The sequence below is a fragment of the Lithobates pipiens genome, unplaced genomic scaffold (genome assembly GCF_037356315.1).
Source record: "Lithobates pipiens isolate NorthernLeopardFrog02 unplaced genomic scaffold, aLitPip1_a1.2 Scaffold_16, whole genome shotgun sequence".
NCBI classification, from domain to species: Eukaryota; Metazoa; Chordata; class Amphibia; order Anura; family Ranidae; genus Lithobates; species Lithobates pipiens.
Window position 1 is genome coordinate 401,542,410 of NW_027507748.1, and position 21,787 is coordinate 401,564,196.

Consider the following 21,787-nt stretch of genomic DNA (forward strand, 5'->3'; position numbering starts at 1 on the left):
TATAAAGCTACATTTAATGACAAGCTAACTTGTTTTTGGTATCATGACCAAAATAGCTACAAAGCTATCTTTGAATTAATACATCAAAAAACATTTAACTTTATAAATCAGCAAATGTAAGTACATTTGTAAACCAGAAATCACAGTAACAAAACAATGATATTGGCACTCATCTGAGAGCACAGCAGTCAGTACATTTTGTATTGTATCATTTTTACAATTTGATTTCCGAAACAATTTTTTTTTTTATCAAGCAAACTCTGGCAAAGATATAGATTTTATTTTTCACTTATGTGACTAAAACATTGTATTTTTAAAAGGAAACCATTAAATGATAAATAATTAACAAGCATCTTAGAAGTGTTTTCCCTATCGTCAAAGTGCTAACAGCAATGTGCAGGAAAGCAGACAGATTACTTAAAACATAACTACTCACAGTATTCTATACCCAGCACAATATCCCTGAAGTAAATTCGGGTTTGTTCTTCTGAAAAGGGATGATCACATGGTACTTCCATGACAGGTCTAGGGGGGAAAAAAAAAAAAAGTCATTCAAAAACAGATGACATAACCATAAAAATCATTCATCAGGGAAGGAATCTTTATTGAACACAAAGATGTAAAAGAAGAAGCATATATTGCAGTAAAACGCAGATACAAGCACTGAATTATTTACTCCCAAAATAAAATGATCTGCAACGAGGCAGCTAGTACAGATCAAACCCTACGGTTCATTAGTATACGTTTTACATAGTGTGCATTTTAAGACACAATCCACATCAAGGATTTCTCCAATTTCCCTAAAAACATCACTTCTATCTCTTTTTCCCCTAGAACAGGCGTCTCCAAACTTTCTAAACAAAGGGCCAGTATACTGTCCTTCAAGATTAATGGGGCTGGACTGTAGCCAGTGAGATTAGAAAATACCCCAGCATCAATGCGCCATCATTGGTTTTAATGGGAGGAACAGTGCATCATTGATGGTGTCAGCAGGCGGAATGGTGCTCTAAGGGCCAGATAAAGACAAGCAAAGGGCCACATCTGGCCTCCGGCCGTAGTTTGGAGGCCACTGTCCTAGAATATCTCACTCCCTACTACCCAAACCTCACCCACACAATTTTCTCCCTACTTCCACACACATCACTCCTGCCTTACTCCTTTTCCAAACCTTTGTCACTTGCCTTCCCAGTGCCTTTTGCACTTACACTAAAAATTCTATCCATGTCCTTACAAAATCAGCGCAAATGTCCCAGAAATCTAACAGCTAGCTGTCACAATCTAACACATGCATCCTTCAATTCCCTGTTATACATAATATTTCTCAGACCCCCCAAGAGAGTATCACAGCTCTTTCTCAAAAAATGTGGTATATTTTTCTTTGGAAATTGCCACAGATGTTCTATAAATCTGTCGTTGTTCACCTTCAATTTTGTATTACAATAAATACAAAAGTAATGTGCCCAAATAATAAACATAAAAAAATACTAATTTAAAAATGAATTTAACCACTTCACACCCGCGCTATACCTGAAAGACAGCTACAGTGCTTAAATTGCTGGGAGGGCATCCATGAACGTCCCCCCATGCTCTTCTGGCCTGCACACCCCTTTCTGATAACATGATGTAAACAAGCCAGCAATCGCCTTTTGCGAGGAGAAAACAAAAATAAGCCAATCACTGGCTTGTGTAAACGGGACATCAGTCCTACATAGTGAAAGTCACTGCTAAGCAGTGCCCACCAGTGCCCATCAGTACTGATATCCAGTGCCACATCAGTGCTGCCCTGCTGCCCATCAGTGCCACCTCTCAGTGTATCCTGAGTCTAATAAGTGCCACCCAATCAGCACACATCAATGAAGGAGAAAAATTACCTGTTTGCCAAATTTTATATTTAAACTATGAAAACAGTATTTTTTTCAAAATCGTATGTCTTTTTTAGTTTGACAAAAAAGAAAAAACCCAGTGGTGACTAAATACCACCAAAAGAAAGCTCTATTTGTGTGAAAAAAAAAGGATAAAAATTTCATATGGTTACAGTGTAGCATGACCGCGCAATTGTCATTTAAAGAGTGACAGCACTGAAAGCTGAAAATTGGCCAGGGCAGAAAGAGGGTATATGTGCCCAGTAAGCAAATAGTTGAATTATACATTGGCAGCTACCTCATAAGTAATACAGTATATTTGCAACGTCAAATCAATAGCAAAGCAGTGCCTACTTAAACCCGTGCAAATATAAACATGTGACTATCATACCCAAAATAAACAAAACATTCATCATACAGTACATAAAGTGTAGTCCCATAAAACATATACAAGTCCATGGTGAACTAAACAATGCAAATGAAGATCTTTCTGCCATCGTTGTGCTGATAATGTGGAAATCAAAAACACGCAGTGGTTAATCCTATAGGAGAGAGCAGCTCAACGTCACAATCGACCCCCAAGATTTTTGTATAATCCGCTCCAAACTGCTGTCCTCATATAGGACTCCAGACCACAGATAGGTACATCAAGATGGAAATCCCATATGCATAGAAAAAGGTTAAAACAAATAAGCAGAAAAAGGGTTACCATGTCATAAATTAATGTTTTATGGACTACACTTTTATGATGTAAGCTTTGTATATTTTTTTTGGTATGATAGTCACATGTTTATATCTGCATGGGTTTAAGTAGGTTCTCCTTTGCTATTGATTGGACAATTCTGTATCACAAAGAACATATCCATCCAATAAAATTTGGTCGTACCTGTTAGAAATGCATCTCTGCCCACTTTCAGTTCTATATCACACATAACAGATCCTTCTAATAAAAGTCTGTCCTACCTCTTCCAAATTTGTCTTCCTTTTAATGCTATATATGACACAAAATCACTGATCCAACAAAGATCTGAGACACTGTAATTCAAAATCTGTCGCACTCCATTTCTGTTTCATACATAACAAATCTTAATCAGTAAACAAATGTCTTACATGCACATTTATGGTCATCAAAAGTTTGTGAGTATCTATTATTCAGTACAATGCAAATTACAGATATAATTTAGGGAGTATGTTTTATTAAGATCCGGATCACACCTGGAGGGGGAGGATCAATCCCCAGACAAGTTTTTGTTGTTACTGAGGCTATTATAACTACAGTACTACAAGAGATTTTCTGTACATTCTGTGGGTTTATTTATTCTTTTTAAAGTGGCTCTAATGTCTGTTATTTGTACAGTAGATCACAATAATTATTGCAGTAATTTCAGTTACTTGAAAAAGTATTCATATACTCTTGAAATTTTCCACATTTTGTCATGTTACAAATAAAAACTCAATTGTATTTTATTGGGATTTTGCATAATAGACTAACACAAAGTGGCACATAATTGTGCATTAGAAGGAAAATTATAAATGGTTTTTTTAATGTTTTACAAATAAACATCTGAAAAGTGTGGCGTGCATTTGTATTCAGCACCCTTTACTCTGACACCCCCAACTAAAATCTAGTGGAACCAATTGCCTTCACAAGTCACCTAATTAGTAAATAGAGTTCACCTGTGTGTACAGCTGTTCTGTGAAGCCCTCATAGTTTTTTTTTTAGAGAACATTAGTGTAAAAGCAGCCTCATACAGGCCAAGGAACACACCAGACATGTCAGGGATAAAGTTGAGAAGTTTAAAGTAGGGTTAGGTTATAAAAAAATATCCCAAGCTTTGAACATCTCACGGAGCACTGTTAAAATCATCATCCGAAAATGGAAATAGTATGGCACACAGCTGCAAACCTACCGAGACATGGCCGTCCACCTAAACTGACAGGCCGAGTAAGGAGATCATTAAATCAGAGAAGCAGCCAGGAGGCCCATGGTATCTCTGGAGAAGCTGCAGATATCCACACGTGGGAGAATCTGCCACAGGACAGTTATTAGTCATGAATTCCACAAATCTGACCTTCATGGAAGAGTGACAAGAAAAAAGCCATAAGAAGTCACATTTGCAGTTTTTGTGAGAAGCCATGTGGGGGACACAGCAAACATGTCAAAGAAGGTTCTCTGGTCACAGGAGACCAAAATTTAACTTTGGCCTAAAAAACCCTGAGTGTTGCAGAAAACGAACACTGCACATGACCCTGAAAACACCATCCCCATCGCGAAACATGGTGGTGGCGGCAACATCACGTTGTGGAGATGCTTTTCTTCAGCAGGTACAGGAAAGCTGGTCAGAGTTGATGGAATGATGAATGTAGCCAAATACAGGGCAATCTTAAAAGAAAACCTGTTAGAGTCTGCAAAAGACTTGAGACTGGGGCGGAGGTTCACCTTCCAGAAGGACACGACCTTAAATCTACAGCCAGAGCTACAAGGGAATGGTTTAGATCAAAGCATACTCATGTGTTACAATGGCCCAGTCAAAGTCCAGACCTAAATCCAATTGAGAATCTGTGGCAAGACTTGAAAAGCTCTCCATCCAATCCAACAGAGCTTGAGCTATTTTAATAAGAAGAATGGGCAAAAAAAAAGGTCACTCTCTAGATGTGCAAAGCTGGTAGAGACCTACCCAAAAAGACTTGCAGCTGTAATTACAGTGAAAGGTGGTTCTACAAATACGGACTCATTTATAATTTTCATCATTTTGTGTTGGTCTATCACATAAAACTACAATAAAATACATTTACGTTTCTGATTGTAACATGACAAAATGTGAAACATTTCAAGAGGTATGAATACTTTTTCAAGGCACTTTATGTATGGTCTTACTATCTGGGTTCAGGACCCAGCACGCCTATATTATAAATGTGAACTGTACCAGATTTTCTCTTTTGCAACTTAATATTGCTGATTAAAAGTATTTGTATGTACTGTCATCCAAACATCCATAATTTGTATTAACGATCATCCAAACATGCAAGACTAACTTGGCATTGCTGCAAATGTTTCTCAGTTAAATGATCGTTCTTTCATTTTGACCTTTGTACAAAGTAAGCATAGCTGTAATTGTCTGTCTGCCAGCTTCTCACTCGCCAAAACATCCTCTCATTCACTGCCATCATAACCTAGTGTTAATATTTGGTATCATTTGTATATACTGTCATCTGTGCCTCTATCATTTGTATTCAGTGTCATCTTGACATTTGTCAGACAAACATAGCACCAAAAGTTAATTAAAGCTACACTTCAGTCATGATTACCCATTCCTTTAACCACATTTTCACCTTTGTTAAAAAAAAAAAAAAAAACACAAAAAAGTGTTGAATTAGACTGGTTTGTGCAACATTCTCAAAAAAATTTCTATAAAAATTGGTTACGAGATGCGCTTATAACTGAACAAGGATAATTGTGTACAAAATTACAGGGGGAAACACTTTTTAAGTAATATAGTTATTTTTAAGGCCGAGTACAGCTTATAATTTTAATAAAAAATAATGGCCAAATTGGTACTTCTGGAAAAGGTAGGTAAATAAAAACATCCATTGGCAATATAAATTGTCCAGGCAGTGCCTACAGATACAATGCAAAATAAAAATTACTGAAGTTTACAGAGCTGTCATTAGTGAAATTTAGATAATAAAGAAAAGAATGTGTCAGGAATATTAACTAATTTTGATTATTTTTCTTGGGAGATAAAAAAAAAGCTGTTACTAAACTGTACTGCTGTACTATTTAGGTAAAAGCCCCAGGCACACAGCATTAACATAACAGAACAAGAGGGAAAATTTTCATCTCTTACCTACCCTTTGCGTAGAAGGTCAAACACTGCAAAAAGAAAATAGAATAATTAAAATCTAGTTAATTTGATGCAATATATGCATATATTGCCAACAAAATATAATTTTTCTGATAGAGTCTTTTAAAGTTTATGTAAATCTTAACAGTGAACAAAGTGAGCTTTGCTTGCTGGGTTATTCTATATTCCTCCAGATTTTGTTAGTAAACTATTTCTGAACATATACAAAGGGCAGAACTACTGCATGTCTAGCACAAGGCAGAGAAAGCAGGTTCTTCAATGTAAACTCCAGATATGGCTAAAAAATGTACAACTCCAGTTTCTGCTTACTGTGACTCAGTTGCTATAGAAAGGCTGATGAGAAGAAAGTTGACATTCATATATTCTGCGTTCAAGCATAGAAATACATTTTGCAAGGGAAAATTATTATAGTAGTGGATATAGTAGTGTCAATAGTGGACAGTGTCAGTAGGGCAGTGGACATATTCAGTCGCTTTTTTTTTCTACTATTTTTTACAATTTTATTTTTTATCACTTAAAAAAATTTTTTTTATATTTTTCCCACAGTGCTTCTGGGAGAGAGGGAGGTTACGGGGCAGTGTAAATTTTATATATATTTTCACAATTTTGTTTTCTAATACTTATTGCAGTTTTTTTTAATCAGCCCTGTTGGTAGAGATTGGTGGCAAGCGCTCCAATTCAGAAAAGGAAAGGGCCGGAAATTACATGTTTACCGGCCCCTTCCTCTGCTCAACATGACACACCAACCCACAGCAGCCGGTGGGAGGGGAGGGAAGTTGGCTGAGGGGGATGAGAGGGGGCTGGAGGAGGAGCACATGGGGGTAAGGTTGGAACCTCATCCCTTTAAACCTGAACACATATGAATTTACACAGGGGGAGTACATGGGGCCCAGAAAAAAGCACATGGGGGGGGGGGCCTGAGGAGGAGGAGCACACAGAGGGGTTGCTGGAGGAGGAGGAGCACACGGGGCAGAGGAGGAGCACACGTATCTCTCTGTATAGCTTTTCAGTGGACAGCCATGGGAGGGAGAGGAGGAGAAGCGGCTGTCAGCTGCTTCAATGAAAGCTATAAAGGGATATCAGTGATTGCCACTGTCTCCTTGTAGTACCGATCAACCCCCCGACTGTCAACCAGGGATCATACACAGACGCAGTGTGGGTCACATGTCATGTTCAGTGAACATCCTGCACCTATGGATAAATTTGCCACTGGATGATGGTAAATTTCCCAGCTTCACATGTTTATATTTTGAAAAATATATTTTTCTAGGTTTTAGTGCAAGTCTCCCAGCTGCATTCATTCTTATTGAAAAATTATTATTTAATCATCCCATGTCCTTTTCAAAGATATGAATGTAGATCCAGCTGGAAGACTAAGATAAAAGGCTGTGTTGCTCCAGTGGGCTGTATAATGAAGATCCAGAGTAAGAAAGACAAGTATAAGACTTGGAGGGGAATGCTTGAGGGTACATACATCTGTTCAGTAGTTCAGCTCTTGACCATGCTATTTGTTTTTAAGCATTTCAGCTCCCCAACTTCATTTTGGAATACATCTGCATGTGAGTTTAGAACACCCACTACATGAACCTCATCAGATACAGAAATCTCAATGAAAACTATAATACATTAATATATGATTTCAGTACTTACTGTAAAATTTGGTTCTTGGGTTCAATGAGGGACACAGGCATTCAGACACAGTCGGGTTATACTGCCACCCACAGGGATACAAATTGTATGTCAGCCCTGTGTAACTCCTTCTCTACCCATCAGGACAGTTCCAAGGGTAAGAGAAAAAAAGAAAAGAAAAACCCCAAACACAGAGGGATGGGGAGCCGTGGGGTGGGGTAGGACCTGGATGTGACCTGCCCCCCCCCCCCAATTGACTGCAAGAAATAGATTTTCCATTAAAAAAAAATAATTCTTGACCATTGAGGGACACAGACATTCAGAGACAATCAGGATAATAAAAGCAACCCAACTGATGGATGAGCAACAGCCCACGAAAGGCCCACAAGAAGAGACTGAGAACGGTCTTCTCAACAACCTGAAGGACCAACGCTTGACTCAGGCTTCCTGTAAGACAAGGGAAGCTGCGAATGACCAAGGAAAATACCACAAAGGATATATCTGATGCTTAAGACCAAGACAGAAGAGATCACTGCAAGGGAGGAAATGACTCTAAAAGGAACATCAAGCTGTGAAACAAGAGGCCCGTGAATCAAAAACCCTCTAAAAAAGGTGGAACATCATAACTACTTGATAAATTGAGAACCAGGCCCACAACATGATGTAGTTAAGGAAAAAAAACTAGGTCTGAAAGAAAAGACCATCTGGTCTACACGGAAAGGCCAAAGCATTAACATTCCCAACTCTTAGGATTCAGGGAAGGAAGTTCCAAAATAAGAAATAGGTTCGCCATAAGGACTGTGAAGTAACCCCTGATAGTAGTAAAGAACTGAAGGGTACAATCCCAGGAAGTCAGCCTGCACAAGAGACATCCCTACATGGGTAGGCAGGGATAAAGGTATACCGCAACCCCAGGTTGGCACCAGAAGATACTGGAGGCCCAGAGGGGTTTATGGCCTGACAGTAGAACTCAGGGCCTGGCTAACTAACATAAATCTTCTTATCCATGTTAGCCCTTTGTCCATGGTCGTGGAGGGAGGAACAGGAAACTCAGGCTCACTGAATATTCACCTGATTAAGTGCAGAACAAGTGAAGGCATCTGTAGGAACTTACCCAAGAAGCTTCAGATCTTTGTGGGACCAGGTGATTAGGTCCCACTACACATTTGGAAGTACTCTACACCCAACAGGGGCTAACTTCTGCAAAAAACCAAGGTGTTCCAACTGCTGACAATCCAGGGGGCCACAGAATCCACCAGCGATAATTTCATACAGAAGATGAGAAGAACTCAGGTGGAGAAGGAACCACATTGGTTCCAGGGGAGCTGGACTATAACCCCGGGAATATGTGAGAACTCCCCAGCATACGGGGACCTCTAGAAAAAGGGGGAAAACCTACGCCACTCATCTACAGAGACTGATGGGTTAGACCAGGGACTTTCTGGCCCACATACACAATCTGGATGTTATGCTCTGATCCTAGGCCCCTAATAGGGCTGAGAAGGGCCAAGAGTCAATGAGAGAGAAGGGAAGACTATCCTAAGGGTTCCCCCAATAATCTACACATTCCTGATGAGGTCGTAAACTCCCTAACTAATGATGAAGGGTTTAATCACTAGAAAATCATTAAAGGACTGTGAGAGCTATTTGTTCCTGCAGTGAAAGTCCTACTAGAAGTTTCCTAGATCAAACAGCCCTGCAGTGCTGACTGATATTTACCATTGAGAATGGACAGTCAGAGCTGGCGGGGCTGCGTGATCTATCTGCTAACTGGTAATAACCTAACCAGAGTTAAATGGCCTATTACTGGTGCTTGTGTTGTGAATGATCACTTAGTCCTGGCAAGGGTAACCTGGAACCAAAAACTTTTTTTTTTTTTTTACAAAGAAAGGAGGCAGAGGCTATAGCGCCTTTATATCCCTCAAGGAAATTCCCACAAATTGGGTTTCACTCTGTGGTGGAGCTACACCCAGCACAAGCAGAAATAAAAATGGGCTTTTAATACACAATGGGACCAGAGAAGTATTAACCACTTAAGCCCCAGACCAATTTGCAGCCAAAGGACCAGGCCCCTTTTTGGGAATCGGCACTGCGTCTATTTAACGGACAATTGCGCGGTCATACGACGTGGCTCCCAAACAAAATTGGCGTCCTTTTTTTCCCACAAATAGAGCTTTCTTTTGGTGGTTTTTATTCTTTGCGCTATAAACAAAAATAGAGCGACAATTTTGAAAAAAATTCAATATTTTTTACTTTTTTGCTATAATAAATATCCCCCAAAAATATATATAAAAAAAAACATTTTTTTCCTCAGTTTAGGCCGATACGTATTCTTCTACATATTTTTGGTAAAAAATAAAAAAAAATAAAAAAAAACGCAATTAGCGATTATGGATTGGTTTGCGCAAAAGTTATAGCGTTTACAAAATAGGGGATAGTTTTATAGCATTTTTATTAATATTTTTTTACTAGTAATGGCGGCGATCAGCAATTTTTATTGTGACTGCTACATTATGGCGGACACCTCGGACATTTTTGACACATTTTTGGGACCATTGTTATTTATACAGCAATCAGTGCCATTTAAATGCACTGATTCCTGTGTAAATGACACTGGCAGTGAAGGAGTTAACCACTAGGGGGCGGGGAGGGGTTAAGTGTGTGTGTGTGTGTGTGTGTGTGTGTGTGTGTGTGTGTGTTAACTGTAGGGGGGCGTGGCTTGGTGTCTGACATCACTGATCGTCTTTCACTATAACAGGGAACAGACGATCAGTGACAGGCTCAGTAGGAAGCACGGGGAGAGGTTTGTTTACACAGAACTCTCCTCGTTCTTCAGCTCTGTGACCCGATCGCGGGACACCAGCGGCGTCCGCTCGTCCCGTGGCCACGGTCACAGAGCTCAGGACCAGGTCGGGAGCGTGCCGCCGGTGGCGCACTCACAACTCACAGCTGGGCACTTAAAGAGCAACATACAGGTACATGCTTGTGCCCAGCCGTGCCATTCTGCCGACGTATATGTACAGGAGGCGGGCCTTAAGCGGTTAAAGGATAAGTTCACCTTTTTTTTTATTCCAGCTCACCTATGTACCAATATAGCATTTTTGCAAAAATAAAACAGCTTTCCATTTATTCTACACATAATTACCTCACTGTCTCCGTGGCTGTTTAACCGCTTCTGGACCAGCCACCGCAGTTTTACTGTGGCAAGCTGGCTCCCCTGCGCGAAACCACGTTACTGTACATGGGCTTGCAGAGTCCGGATAACGAGCCGCGTATGCCCGCTGCCCAGCGGGGGTGTCGATGCTTGTGGTCGACAGTCGCGATGACCGACGGTCACGAGCGATCGCGAGCTGGAGACACAGAACAGGTACGAGTGTGTGTAAACACACACTTCCCCGTTCTGACAGGAGTGACAGATCGTGTGTTCTTATTAGCTAGGAACCTAGATCTGTCACTTCCTGTAGTTAGTCTCTCCCCCTTCAGTTAGAATCACCTCAGATAACACAGTTAACCCCATTTAGGGCAGATGGATATGAGGCTTTTATTCAAGGGATGTGGGTTTTGATTTAATTTCCGGCATCATCCACCTCCCTAGTTTCCATGGCGATTCGTCGCCATGGGACTATCCGCTGCGCTGTTGGGACATCATTGCGTTGTGCCCCTCTGCAGCACTTGCGTATGACGTTCGTTTGGCTGACCCGGCCTGCCGTGTTGTGTGTGTGCGGCGTGTGGAGGCGTGGTGCAGCGACGTCTCGGGGGCCCACCAATGGAGTTCTGTAATTGGGCGGACACTGCCCAGCTGATCGGCATATTCGCAGATCAGCTTGAGTGTCTATTTCCTATATAAATTACAGGCTCACTACAGCTCAGGTAGGACCAGGAATAGGATCTTCTTTGGAGGCGCTAGAGGAATCTGTAATTGGAACCTTTGCTGTTTAGGTAATTTATATACTCCTCATCTGTCTACCATGATTATGTATCTGGTGGGGTGTATTTTAAACTTTTTCCAGATACTATAGCATGTTTTTATATATGATTTTTTTTTTTTTTTGGCTTACTTGGTTCCCTTTGTGGGTATTCTTTGTTTTATGACAGTATTCCCACCTGACAGCAGTTCCTTGGCATATGGTTCCCCTGGATAGCTTCTAGTCGCCTCTCTATGCTCCATTACTGGTCTGTGAGTGGCATCATTGTCTATTTTAGGTGGGTTTTGGCATTATGTCTCTTATTTGGATTTTTTATCCTTTGGAGGGGAAACAATTGTTTCCCTCCTTACAATATTCCCATCTAGGTTTATACTCGGTGAATTATGTTTTGGCTTTTTTTTTGTGTTTGTTCCTTTTCAGATTCTCCATCTATTGGGCCTCAGTACACACGCCAACCCACTATTGGTCTGTTGTCTCAGACCCCAGTGTGTCTGGTAGATACGCAAACATGGGATATCCACTCTTCCCCCTCCGAGAGTCCCCTCTCATTGCTATCTTTAGTAGCTACTTTCTACCGGCAACTGGTGGATGTTATTGGTGGGAGGTTCTTCGCCGGGATGTCTGTTCCTAATTTTTAAGATTTATGGATTCTTGAATGTACTTATTTAATGATTAGGATTTAAGTATTTTCTCTGCACTACTTTATGACTATGTAATAATCTATGTCAAGATTTGTTGGCCGATTGTTCTGTATTTTAATTTCGTAGATACTCTACTTACTGTGAAAATCCCTGATGAAGGAGACTACAGCTCATCTCGGAAACGCTGTTGGTTTAGGATAATGCATTGTATCTTCTTGTCATCGTTTGTACATTAATACGCATCTTGGATTATTTGCTATTTTTGTATATATATATATATATATATATTTCTCTGTGTATAATAAATTAATTATATTTTTTCATAACGATGTTAGTACTTTTAAAGTCCCATTTATAGGGGGTTTCTCTATTTCTATCTTCTCGGGATGTGGTACACCTTCTAGCAGTTTCATTCAGATAGTTCCTTCCCCCTTCGGTTAGAATCACCTCAGGTAACACAGTTAACCCCTTCACCGCCCCTAGCGTTAACCCCTTCACTGCCAGTGACATTTTTACAGTAATCAATGCATTTTTAATCCCACTGATCGCTGTATTAATGCCATTGGTTCCAAAAATGTGTCAAAATTGTCCGATGTGTCTGCCATAATGTCGCAGTCACAATAAAAATTGCAGATCGCCACCATTACTAGTAAAAATAAATAAATAATAAAAATGTATAGTAATATATGCTTATTGCGATATTTTTTTTTAATCAAAAATATGTAGAAGAATACATATTGGCCTAAACTGAGGAAAAAAAAATATATATTTTTTTTTATATATTTTTGGGGGATATTTATTATAGTAAAAAATAATGCTTTTTTTTTTTTTTCAAAATTGTCACTTTTTTTGTTTACAGTGCAAAAAATAAAAACCGCAGAGGCGATCAAATACCACCAAAAGAAAGCTCTATTTGTTGGAAAAAAGGACGTCAATTTTGTTTGGCTACAATGTTGCAGGACTGTGCAACTGTCAGTTAAAGGTGACGCAGTGGTCAGGAAGGGGGTCAATTCTTCCGGGGGCTGAAGTGGTTAAAAACACATTTACATTACTTCCTGGGAAGACTTTAGGTCATGACACAGGAAGTAATTGACCAGCTGACCTCATTAGCACACACCTTGCATCATCTACCCTCCTACCTACTACCCATTTCCAGGTGCATGTTTTTTAAATGAAATGCAATGAATCAATTATCACCCTTCTTTACTAAATACACAGGCATCTTTTTTCCTTTTCCTATCTCAACTTTAATCTTGCATAGATCATTAATTTGGCACTTTGAAGTGTGCAGGAGATGAGAGGTGAGATAACAGCCTATGTGGATAGAGCTGTAGTATTGAAAACAGGAGAAGTGTGTCTTGGGTTCTATAAAACTCCACATACACTATACAATCTGCTTTAGATCTAACAAAAACTATGTAGTGCAAGGGACCCGTCTGAATACAGAGTGAATGGATAAATAGATGGGAAATCCTAATCCATAGTTCTGGCAAATCTAAAGAAAACTGTACAGAGATTGTACAATCAGATCGCATAGTGAATGGCCAGCTTTATACAAGTACATGGATTGAAAACTGACAAGGGCAAGTTCAGAGGGTGGTGATAAATGGGGAGTACTCGGAATGGTCAGGGGTGGGTAGTGGGGGCCCACATAGTTCTGTGCTGGGACCAATCATATTTAATTTGTTCGTAAACGACCTGGAGGATGGAGTAAAACAGTTCATTCTCTTTATTTGTGGAGGATACTAAGCTGAGCAGGGCAATAACTTAAGGATGTGGAAACCTTGCAAGAAGATCCAAAAGATGTACTGGAAATGGAGCTAGTATAAAGAAGAGCGACAAAGCTAATAAAGGGTCTGGAGGATATTAGTTATAAAGAAAGGTTGCACTGAACTTATTCTCTCTGGAGAAGAGACGCTTGAGAGGGAATATGATTTCAATTTACAAATACCATACTGGTGACTCCACCATAGGGATAAAACTTTTTCGCGGAAGGGAGTTTAACAAGACACGTGGTCACTCATTAAAATGAGAAGAAAAGAGGATTAACCTTAACATATGTAGAGGATTATTTACTGTAAGAGCAGCAAGGATGTGGAATTCCCTTCCACAGGCCATGGTCTCAGCAGGGGGAATCGATACTTTCAAAACAATCGCTCCAAATAAGTTTCTGAAATTTCTTTAGAGCGGAGCTTGGTGCATTTTTTACTATGATTTTTGGTGCAGACCATTTCTGAAAATCAAGGAAACACACAGATGTGAATATAGCCTCATTGTTCTTGTTCACTTTCAGGCCCCATGCACATCTAGCATAGTGGGAGTGCAAGTTTTTTGGCTTTTTTCCCATGACATGCATAGGGAAGCCTGTTGATTTCAATGCAGGGTGTGTGCCAATGAGGTCAGCTGGTCAACTCCTTCCTGTGCTATGACCTATAGTCTGTCCAGGGAGTAAGGCAGAAGTAATGGAGAAGTATTTTTAAGCATGTGTAGAATAAATAAATGGAAAACGGTTTTAATTTTCAAAAGAGGTACATTAATGCTATATTGGTAGATAGGGGAGCTGGAATTTAGAAGTGAAAAAAGCTGAAGATAGCCTTTAAGTGCCTCCAAAGAATATAGAGAGGCCAGGTCCATATATAGGGAGGGGACAACCAAAACTGGTCCTGGTTAACCGTGAAGGTCACATAGTCCCTCTGGAGAGGATGGAGGTGGAGTGGTACTATGTATCACATGGGATTTACCAGTACCCAAGGACAAAAGATCAACACGAGGAAGGAAATGAGTGTCATAATCAGGTGAAACTACAAAACTGGAGCCTCCATTTAAATAGAAGCAAAGGCTCTTGGCATGTGGGGAAACAAGAGAGACTGGGGAAGTTGCGTTGTTTTGTGCAGTAGGACAAGAGAGATAGTGACGAGCAACTGAAAGAGGTGTCTGAGACAGGCTAACCCTGAAAGGGTTAGCCTGTTGGCTAAAAGGGGTGTCCTTGGCACCCAATTTTCGAGATGGCAAACTATTCTAAAATCTGTTCATCTGGATGAATAATCAGCCCCACAGTAATGAAAGTAGCAACGTATCTTAAGGCTTAATTAGTTAGCGGACCTCTGGTTTTGAGCCTTTTGTCAGTGGGAGTAAGGTCCTGCATGGACATCTGCCCTATGCAAGTCACTAGTTCAGATACTTGTAACAAGTCATCACAGCTCAAGCACAAGTCTCTAGAAACAGGGGTTTATCCTGGTGGTGGTGGGGGGGGGGGTCCCTTTTAAAAGGGAATCCACCCATTCTGACAGTTTGACAGATTCAATTTACTGCCAAAATGGGAGGGATTTAAAGACCAATACATTCAAACTAAGGTTTAGGGAGAATTTTTAGCTGGTGGTCAATAAAATCCGGAAGATGAGCAAGCCCTCAAACAAGCCAGTGGTTAAGGTGGGTCACTGGTGTATCCACAGCGGAAATGGACCCCTGATTTGCAAACTCCCTCTCAGAAGTATAAAGGTCAGACACACTTTCAGGAAGGGATCAGGAACCTTCATGGCTTTTCCAGTTCACATATAGTATATAGAATACTGATCCTCCAAAGGCAGGCTACTATGTACTGCATCAATAATGTTTGAAATGCCCCCTGTGAATTTGAGGTGACCGTGGCCTCAAAAACAGTCTCTTCAGAGATAGACTGCTGGGACTTAAGCCTGGACCTGGAAAACGCTGCGGTGCCAAGTACACACAGGTCTGAAAAGCACCACAATACATAACCCAGTACCTGAAGATCACATTCCAGGATTGCCCTACACATCCAGTCCAGAGTCTAGGTACAGTCTCCAAAGCTAAGCTGAGGAAATGCTGATCTGGATAGCTTCTACATAGAGACCAGATCAAGCAGTGATGTAGGAATCTTGATTAAAAAGTCACTGGAGGAAAAAAATTCACAAAGAAAAGAAGGCTATCAAAATTAGTTTGAATTTTTACAGCAGAGCTGAAGAAAAGGTGTCCAATTTCTCAGGACACTCAAACAGTATCCAAACCTCTTGTGTGTAGCAGTAAACCTGACTAAATATTAATTCCCGAGTTCCTCAATGGAGAAATAAAAAGAAGTGTATAAAGCATTTTCCCATAACCACCTGCTTTGTAATTCTAATGGAATTGCAAACAGATAAAAAGTTACATAGCACAGCGCTAGGAGGTAAATTGTCACTACCCTCCTACTAACCTTGTTATGGTCTCTCTGAAATCTGGATGTAGGGAATGCATAGATCTCGAGTTGGTAAATCGAGTGAGTTTTCAGATTTTAGTACAGTTAGAGTGCTAACCTGATAACAGTGGTAGCGGACTGCTTTCACTTATTAACTCAAATTGCTCTTCAAGAATAGCATACAAAGTAGAAATAAAAGAAATAAGAAATGTATTCCTTACCCATGTATAAATTATCTTCAGCTGGATCATCCAGTACCTAAAAAAAAAAAAAAAAAAAAAATACGATTAAATGAACAAGAGTTTTAATCTGACAGTATTTTAATGAAGAAATGCAAACCTTGGCATTCATGCATGTACTAGAATAATTGATCCTGTTTGCACAGTTTAAAAAAAAAACAAAAAAAACAAAACACACTGGTTAAACTGTAATAATTTAAATAATCTTCCAAATGGTAACAAAATACCTTTTTTATTCATGGTTACATTATCGCTAGGTGCCTCTCTCTCAGACCAGCTCTGTCAGATGGGGCAGAGGATGTTACGCCTACACCTTGCAAAATCGTGCTGTATTGACAATAATCCCTACAGGATGCCAACTTACAGCTAGATGTATTCATAGGCTGGCTACTATAGTGTACTGAACACCATACATGAGAATGGCATCTCGTACGCGGAGACAGGGGCAAGCTGGATGACACACTGAAGAAACCGGGAAATGCCCTGTGATTTCTTTGACACAACAATTCAGGAAGCTAATGCTGCTGGTAATTTATGGTTACTAATAGAGTATAGGAATAAAGGGCATTCATGGCAGACTTTATATTCGTATTTGTAAATAACAATTAGCTGATGTTTATTTAGGTTTGACACTTTAACCAATGAGAGATCCTTGCAGCAGTATTGCCAAGTGATTAAGTATAGTGCTAATGATGAATGATGTAGTCTCTAGGGTGGACCAAAGAAATTGAAGTGTAACTAAAGGCAAAATGTCAGGCTTTTATTACGGTCTATGCCCATGCTCTTATGGAGATTCACACTCTTTGGCCTATTTACAGTTATCATTGAAAGGAAAAAAATAAAAAAATAAAAATCACACATTTTGGGTTGACACCAGAACAGTAATACAGGGGAAATCTTCTAATGGAGACACTAGTTCTGGTGGCACTCCAGGATTACCTCGCTTTGGAAGGATTTCCTCTCACTTCCTGTTTTGGCTCCAAGACAGTAAGTGAAGGACAATTTCCCCAAAAGGACACAGATGGCAAAAAAAACCTGACAGGAGTTTAATCCTCCCTTACTCAAAATGAAAAAACAAGTTCTGCCTCTAATTTAACTGATTCAAACAGCTGTGTAGAAGAAATATAGCTGGGCAAGGGACAATCATATTAAAAGGAGAGGTTGGGGAAATTATATAGGTATCAGAACTTTTTTTGTAGCAGGCAGGTGCTTCCAAGTATGCTGTCCTTTAGCAGAACACATGTAGTTTATCTTCTTCATGTGGTGGATAATTAGGATAGCATTTGCAATATATATCTTACTGATTTCTCGAGAGTACATCAGGGTAGAGGAATAGCAGCAACCCTTTTTACACCAAAGGTGAATTATTCTTCCCATTTTGTAGGATCTTAAAATTGTACTTACATTAGACTTTTGAAAGACTTTTTTTAAAGGTTTTTGTTGGAACACTTTATTTTGAGCGCTGTACTGTTCAGTTTTATACTTTGTATACAAGGCTTGTAGCGTCACTTTGAGTGTCAGCTGATGTGACCGTCACTTATTTTCTGGTGTTTATGGGCTACATAAACTGCATGCAGCAAATGAACTACATTAAGCCGAATACACTTTGAAACTAAAAAATGTTCAGCACTACTATAAGCTAAAAACTGCCAGCGACCACCAGAAAATGTCTGAAGAAGTCTTTTTAGAAGTGGTCTTCATAGAAGAGCTCCAACCAAAGACAGTTCTTCCCAGTTGAGCTAAAGTCATGGAACACAAAAACTGGGGTACAAAAAATTGGAAGTAGGTTTTTCGTACTAAAGAGTCAACATTTTTAAATTTTGTTTCTAGAAGGCGGCAATTTCACAATCTGGCAAACAATACATGGCTTGGGTAAGAATTTCTTTAAGCAGAATTGGTGATCTGATCAAAAGTCATGGCCTCCTTACTGTTAAGATATACAGGCATGTTTTGCTGGGACTCCAAGGGGTTACCCAGACTCCTAGCAACCCTTACTTGCGATCGTGGTAAAATTATTGACATGCAGGATGCAGAGACTCCTCAGATTGGGACCGATCCCAGTCCTTACTACACGTATATGTTGAGATCATTAGACAAACTGACTTTGGTGAACTGGATTGTCCCTTGTTTAAGAAGTTGCTAGAGTTATGCTTTACTATACGGTTTCTGTATCCAATGTATGTTATTTTGCAAAAATTAAGTATTGGAAAAAAAAGATATACAGGCAGATCATCATGATGTAGCAACATCAATGCGTCTTACTGGATTCAATTTCATTCTGCAGCAAAAAAATGACCCAGAAAACAAGGCCAAAATCGTAAACTAGATACACTAGGATGAACTCACTGGTTTTGAACCCCTTCAAGGGATCCCAGGAAAGCAAGGGTCAAGCCTTGAAAGAGCATTGCAAGCTTGGTGTCAAATATTTATAGAGCAATACTTAATAGTAAGAAATGGAGCATAAAATCAAAGTGCACTGGATGGTGCAGAACAATAAATGTTTTAACATAAATAATCATAAGATTGAACTTACATAAAATGATCTTGAAAGTAGGCAGGTAAAAAAAAATTGTGAATCCATATGCCTACAAGGTTCTTAAACCGCAATAAAGCTGGCAAGTGGGGGACAGCAACAACTGGGAGATCCTATCTTAACTGTTAGTATAAGAAGGGCACTAGCTAAACTTGATTTTGTAGTTGCAATTAGTGGCAGCTAAATAATTAATTTCCTTAGCAACTTTGTAAATACAAAAAAGTAAATTGCAATCAATGAAATGTAAGAGTTGCTGCTATTCCAAGTGATCTGTAGGTTAAATGTTGAGCAATTTATTTTTTGAAAATTACTTGGAGCTAGTGACAGAGTTGCTTATGTTAACCAGTGCAGCTGCTGATGATCATGGCATACTTGTGACAGTGCAGTACAAACAAGGTAAGTAATAGGGAAGAACAGCTGCAGAGAAACCACTAAAATCATTTTAGTTGGCTGAAATTGAATGGGTTTAGTTAAATTGTAATGCTTTTAAGCATTTGCCTAGAATTTCCAAGCTCATTATATACTTCTGGAGAAAAAAAAAATCAAATATATTATTAATGATGGTATTAAGGTTTGAACAAGCTACACAGACACAGTGGTCTGAGGAGATCTGTAATGCACAGTGCAATGAACTGTGGTCTGAGGAAGCCTGTAATGCTGCACAGTGCTCTGGATGGTGGTCGGAGGAGGCCTGTAATGCACACAGTGCTCTGGATGATCGGGAGACCTGTAAATGCTGGACAGTGCTCTGGACGGTGGTTTGAGGAGGTCTTTAATGCACACAGTACTCTGGACAGTGGTCCGAGAAGGCCCAAAAATGCTGCACAGTGCTAAGCCCGCCACTCCACTAAGCACACTACAGTCGCTGCCTTGCTTGCTGGGAGGAAAACACTTACGGGCTTTACAAGCGGAGGTCCAAGGAAACCAGATGTTTACGTGGGTAATTCGTCACTGGAAACATGCCGCCGACGAAAATGTTTTTGTCAACAAAATTAACACTGGGGGGTGGGGAAGCTTCAAGAGTTTAGTTCCCCTTAAAGAAAGAAGTCCAAATAGTATAAGTGTTTAATGGATTAGGGAAAATACCAAATTCCATCATGCTGGTAAAACCAGTAAAGAGTTTGACAGAAAATAAAAATCCATAAGAGACAAGGAACGAATATGAATAAACCTTGAAGCCTAACTTGCATTTATTTTTCAACAGTTTGATCTCAAAATAAATATGGATATTACTTTTCTGCTAGCTGGAACCAAACTACAATGTAGGCCTGTGAGTAAAGTATATGCCCAAATATCGGAAGTGGTTCCGCAGAAAATTCCTCATCAAATCCACACTAAGGATGCTTCACTCCTTGTTACCTTGGCAATTCTGACAGTATAAACTTACACAGCCAACACTTTCCTGTAATAAGAGAACTTTTAAGATATGTAGAAGTATTTGGATCCTAGGACTTTCAAAAATGTTGATGTCAATAAATATAGTTTAACTAGTTTAAAATACTGAGCATATAATTGTACGTGTGGAGGAAGGAGCTGTATTATATAATTTTAGAAAAAGATGCACTGACCAAACTACTTGGCGCATACAAAATCTGAGCATACCAAGGATAAAGTAATAACACTCATAGCCTATTCAAACCCACCTCAATCAGTCTGACAATATTAATATGATCCAGCTTCTTCAGAATAGCAATTTCTTGATAGACCCTATCCAGTGGAGCCATTGGTTTGGCCTGATCACCAGATGCAGTTTTTGATCCTCTAGGGGGAGGACGACCTAACAAGACAACAGCATTAAGATATTAAGCATAATTCAAAGTAGTAATCATTAAAAAAATGTTAAGGCATTTGAAAGCTGCTCAATATTATATACCACTGTAATATGGTGTTTATGTACAACAAAAACATTGTACAACCCGCGCACAGGTATAATATATAACAAAAACACTCAACTACATATAGTTCAGGATTTTGTCAAAAATAAGCAATTATGTTTAAAGGACAACTAATATGAATATTTGTACTTACAGAAGTGTGCTTGGTCCAAAATGGACAAATTTGTGGAAAATAAATATATTACAAATGTATTAAATGTAAGAAGCCCGTGGTATTGGTGAGTGACACTGGGGAGTGTAAGGCAGTGACAGCAGGAACTGTGGAGGGGACTCTGAAGTGATGACATATGGCTATGCTTATGCAGAAATTGTGGATTGGCAACAGCTGTGGATTGGCAACAGTGGTAGTGTAGAATGACATTAGTTGGGAATGTGCAGCAGTGTTTGGTAGTGGAATCAGTAGGGATTGAAGAGTACTGAGGAGTATGTAGCAATGAAATCAAATCACAGTGGTATTGTATGGAGTGTATAGTGATAAGCTTGGGAGGTGCGGAGCAGCAGCATTTGTATCTGTGGAGGCATTAGCAGGAAGTGCAGTGCAGCATCAGTAGTAGTGAAGTTGGGCACTGTGGAGGACAGGATGTTTTTAGCAAACATACATGTTAAGTGTATTATAAGGAAAAAAAGAAAAACCTCCTAAAACAGATCTCCTTATCTTACATTGTCTATGTATCAGTTTGCAAACCATGATGACAACCAGCATGGTAGATACTACTGTAAAAGAGGGTGCTATAACCTTACCTTAGAAATAAAAAAAGCTTAGAGCCCCAAATGTTGTTAAATGACAATGAAACATTATGAAGGTGCTTATGCTGTTTTATCAGATTCTAAAGATCCTTTCTTGTAGTGAGAAACCATGAAACGATTTGAGAGTAACATAGCACAAATGGATCAGCTAAAGGGAGAGTAAGATGTCCCATAGTGATTGTGGTTTAATATGGTGGTGGTGTAGAGAACTTAAAGGTAATTTGTTTTACAAAGATCTATCAATCATATTGCCATCA

At 39.5% G+C, this 21,787-nt stretch overlaps 1 protein-coding gene across 6 annotated transcripts in view; it reads right to left on the reverse strand.

The window, feature by feature from the left end:
* Positions 1 to 21,787, reverse strand: part of CAMKK1 (calcium/calmodulin dependent protein kinase kinase 1) — a 311,605-nt gene that overhangs the window by 129,463 nt on the left and 160,355 nt on the right. For all 6 annotated transcript variants that reach the window (XM_077482348.1, XM_077482343.1, XM_077482344.1 and 3 more), the window contains exons 6-9: positions 20,532 to 20,665; positions 16,338 to 16,374; positions 5,715 to 5,736; positions 437 to 525 (exon numbers count right to left, since the gene is read on the reverse strand). In XM_077482348.1, the coding sequence (XP_077338474.1) occupies positions 437 to 525; positions 5,715 to 5,736; positions 16,338 to 16,374; positions 20,532 to 20,665 (282 nt within the window). The remainder of the gene's footprint in view (positions 1 to 436; positions 526 to 5,714; positions 5,737 to 16,337; positions 16,375 to 20,531; positions 20,666 to 21,787) is intronic.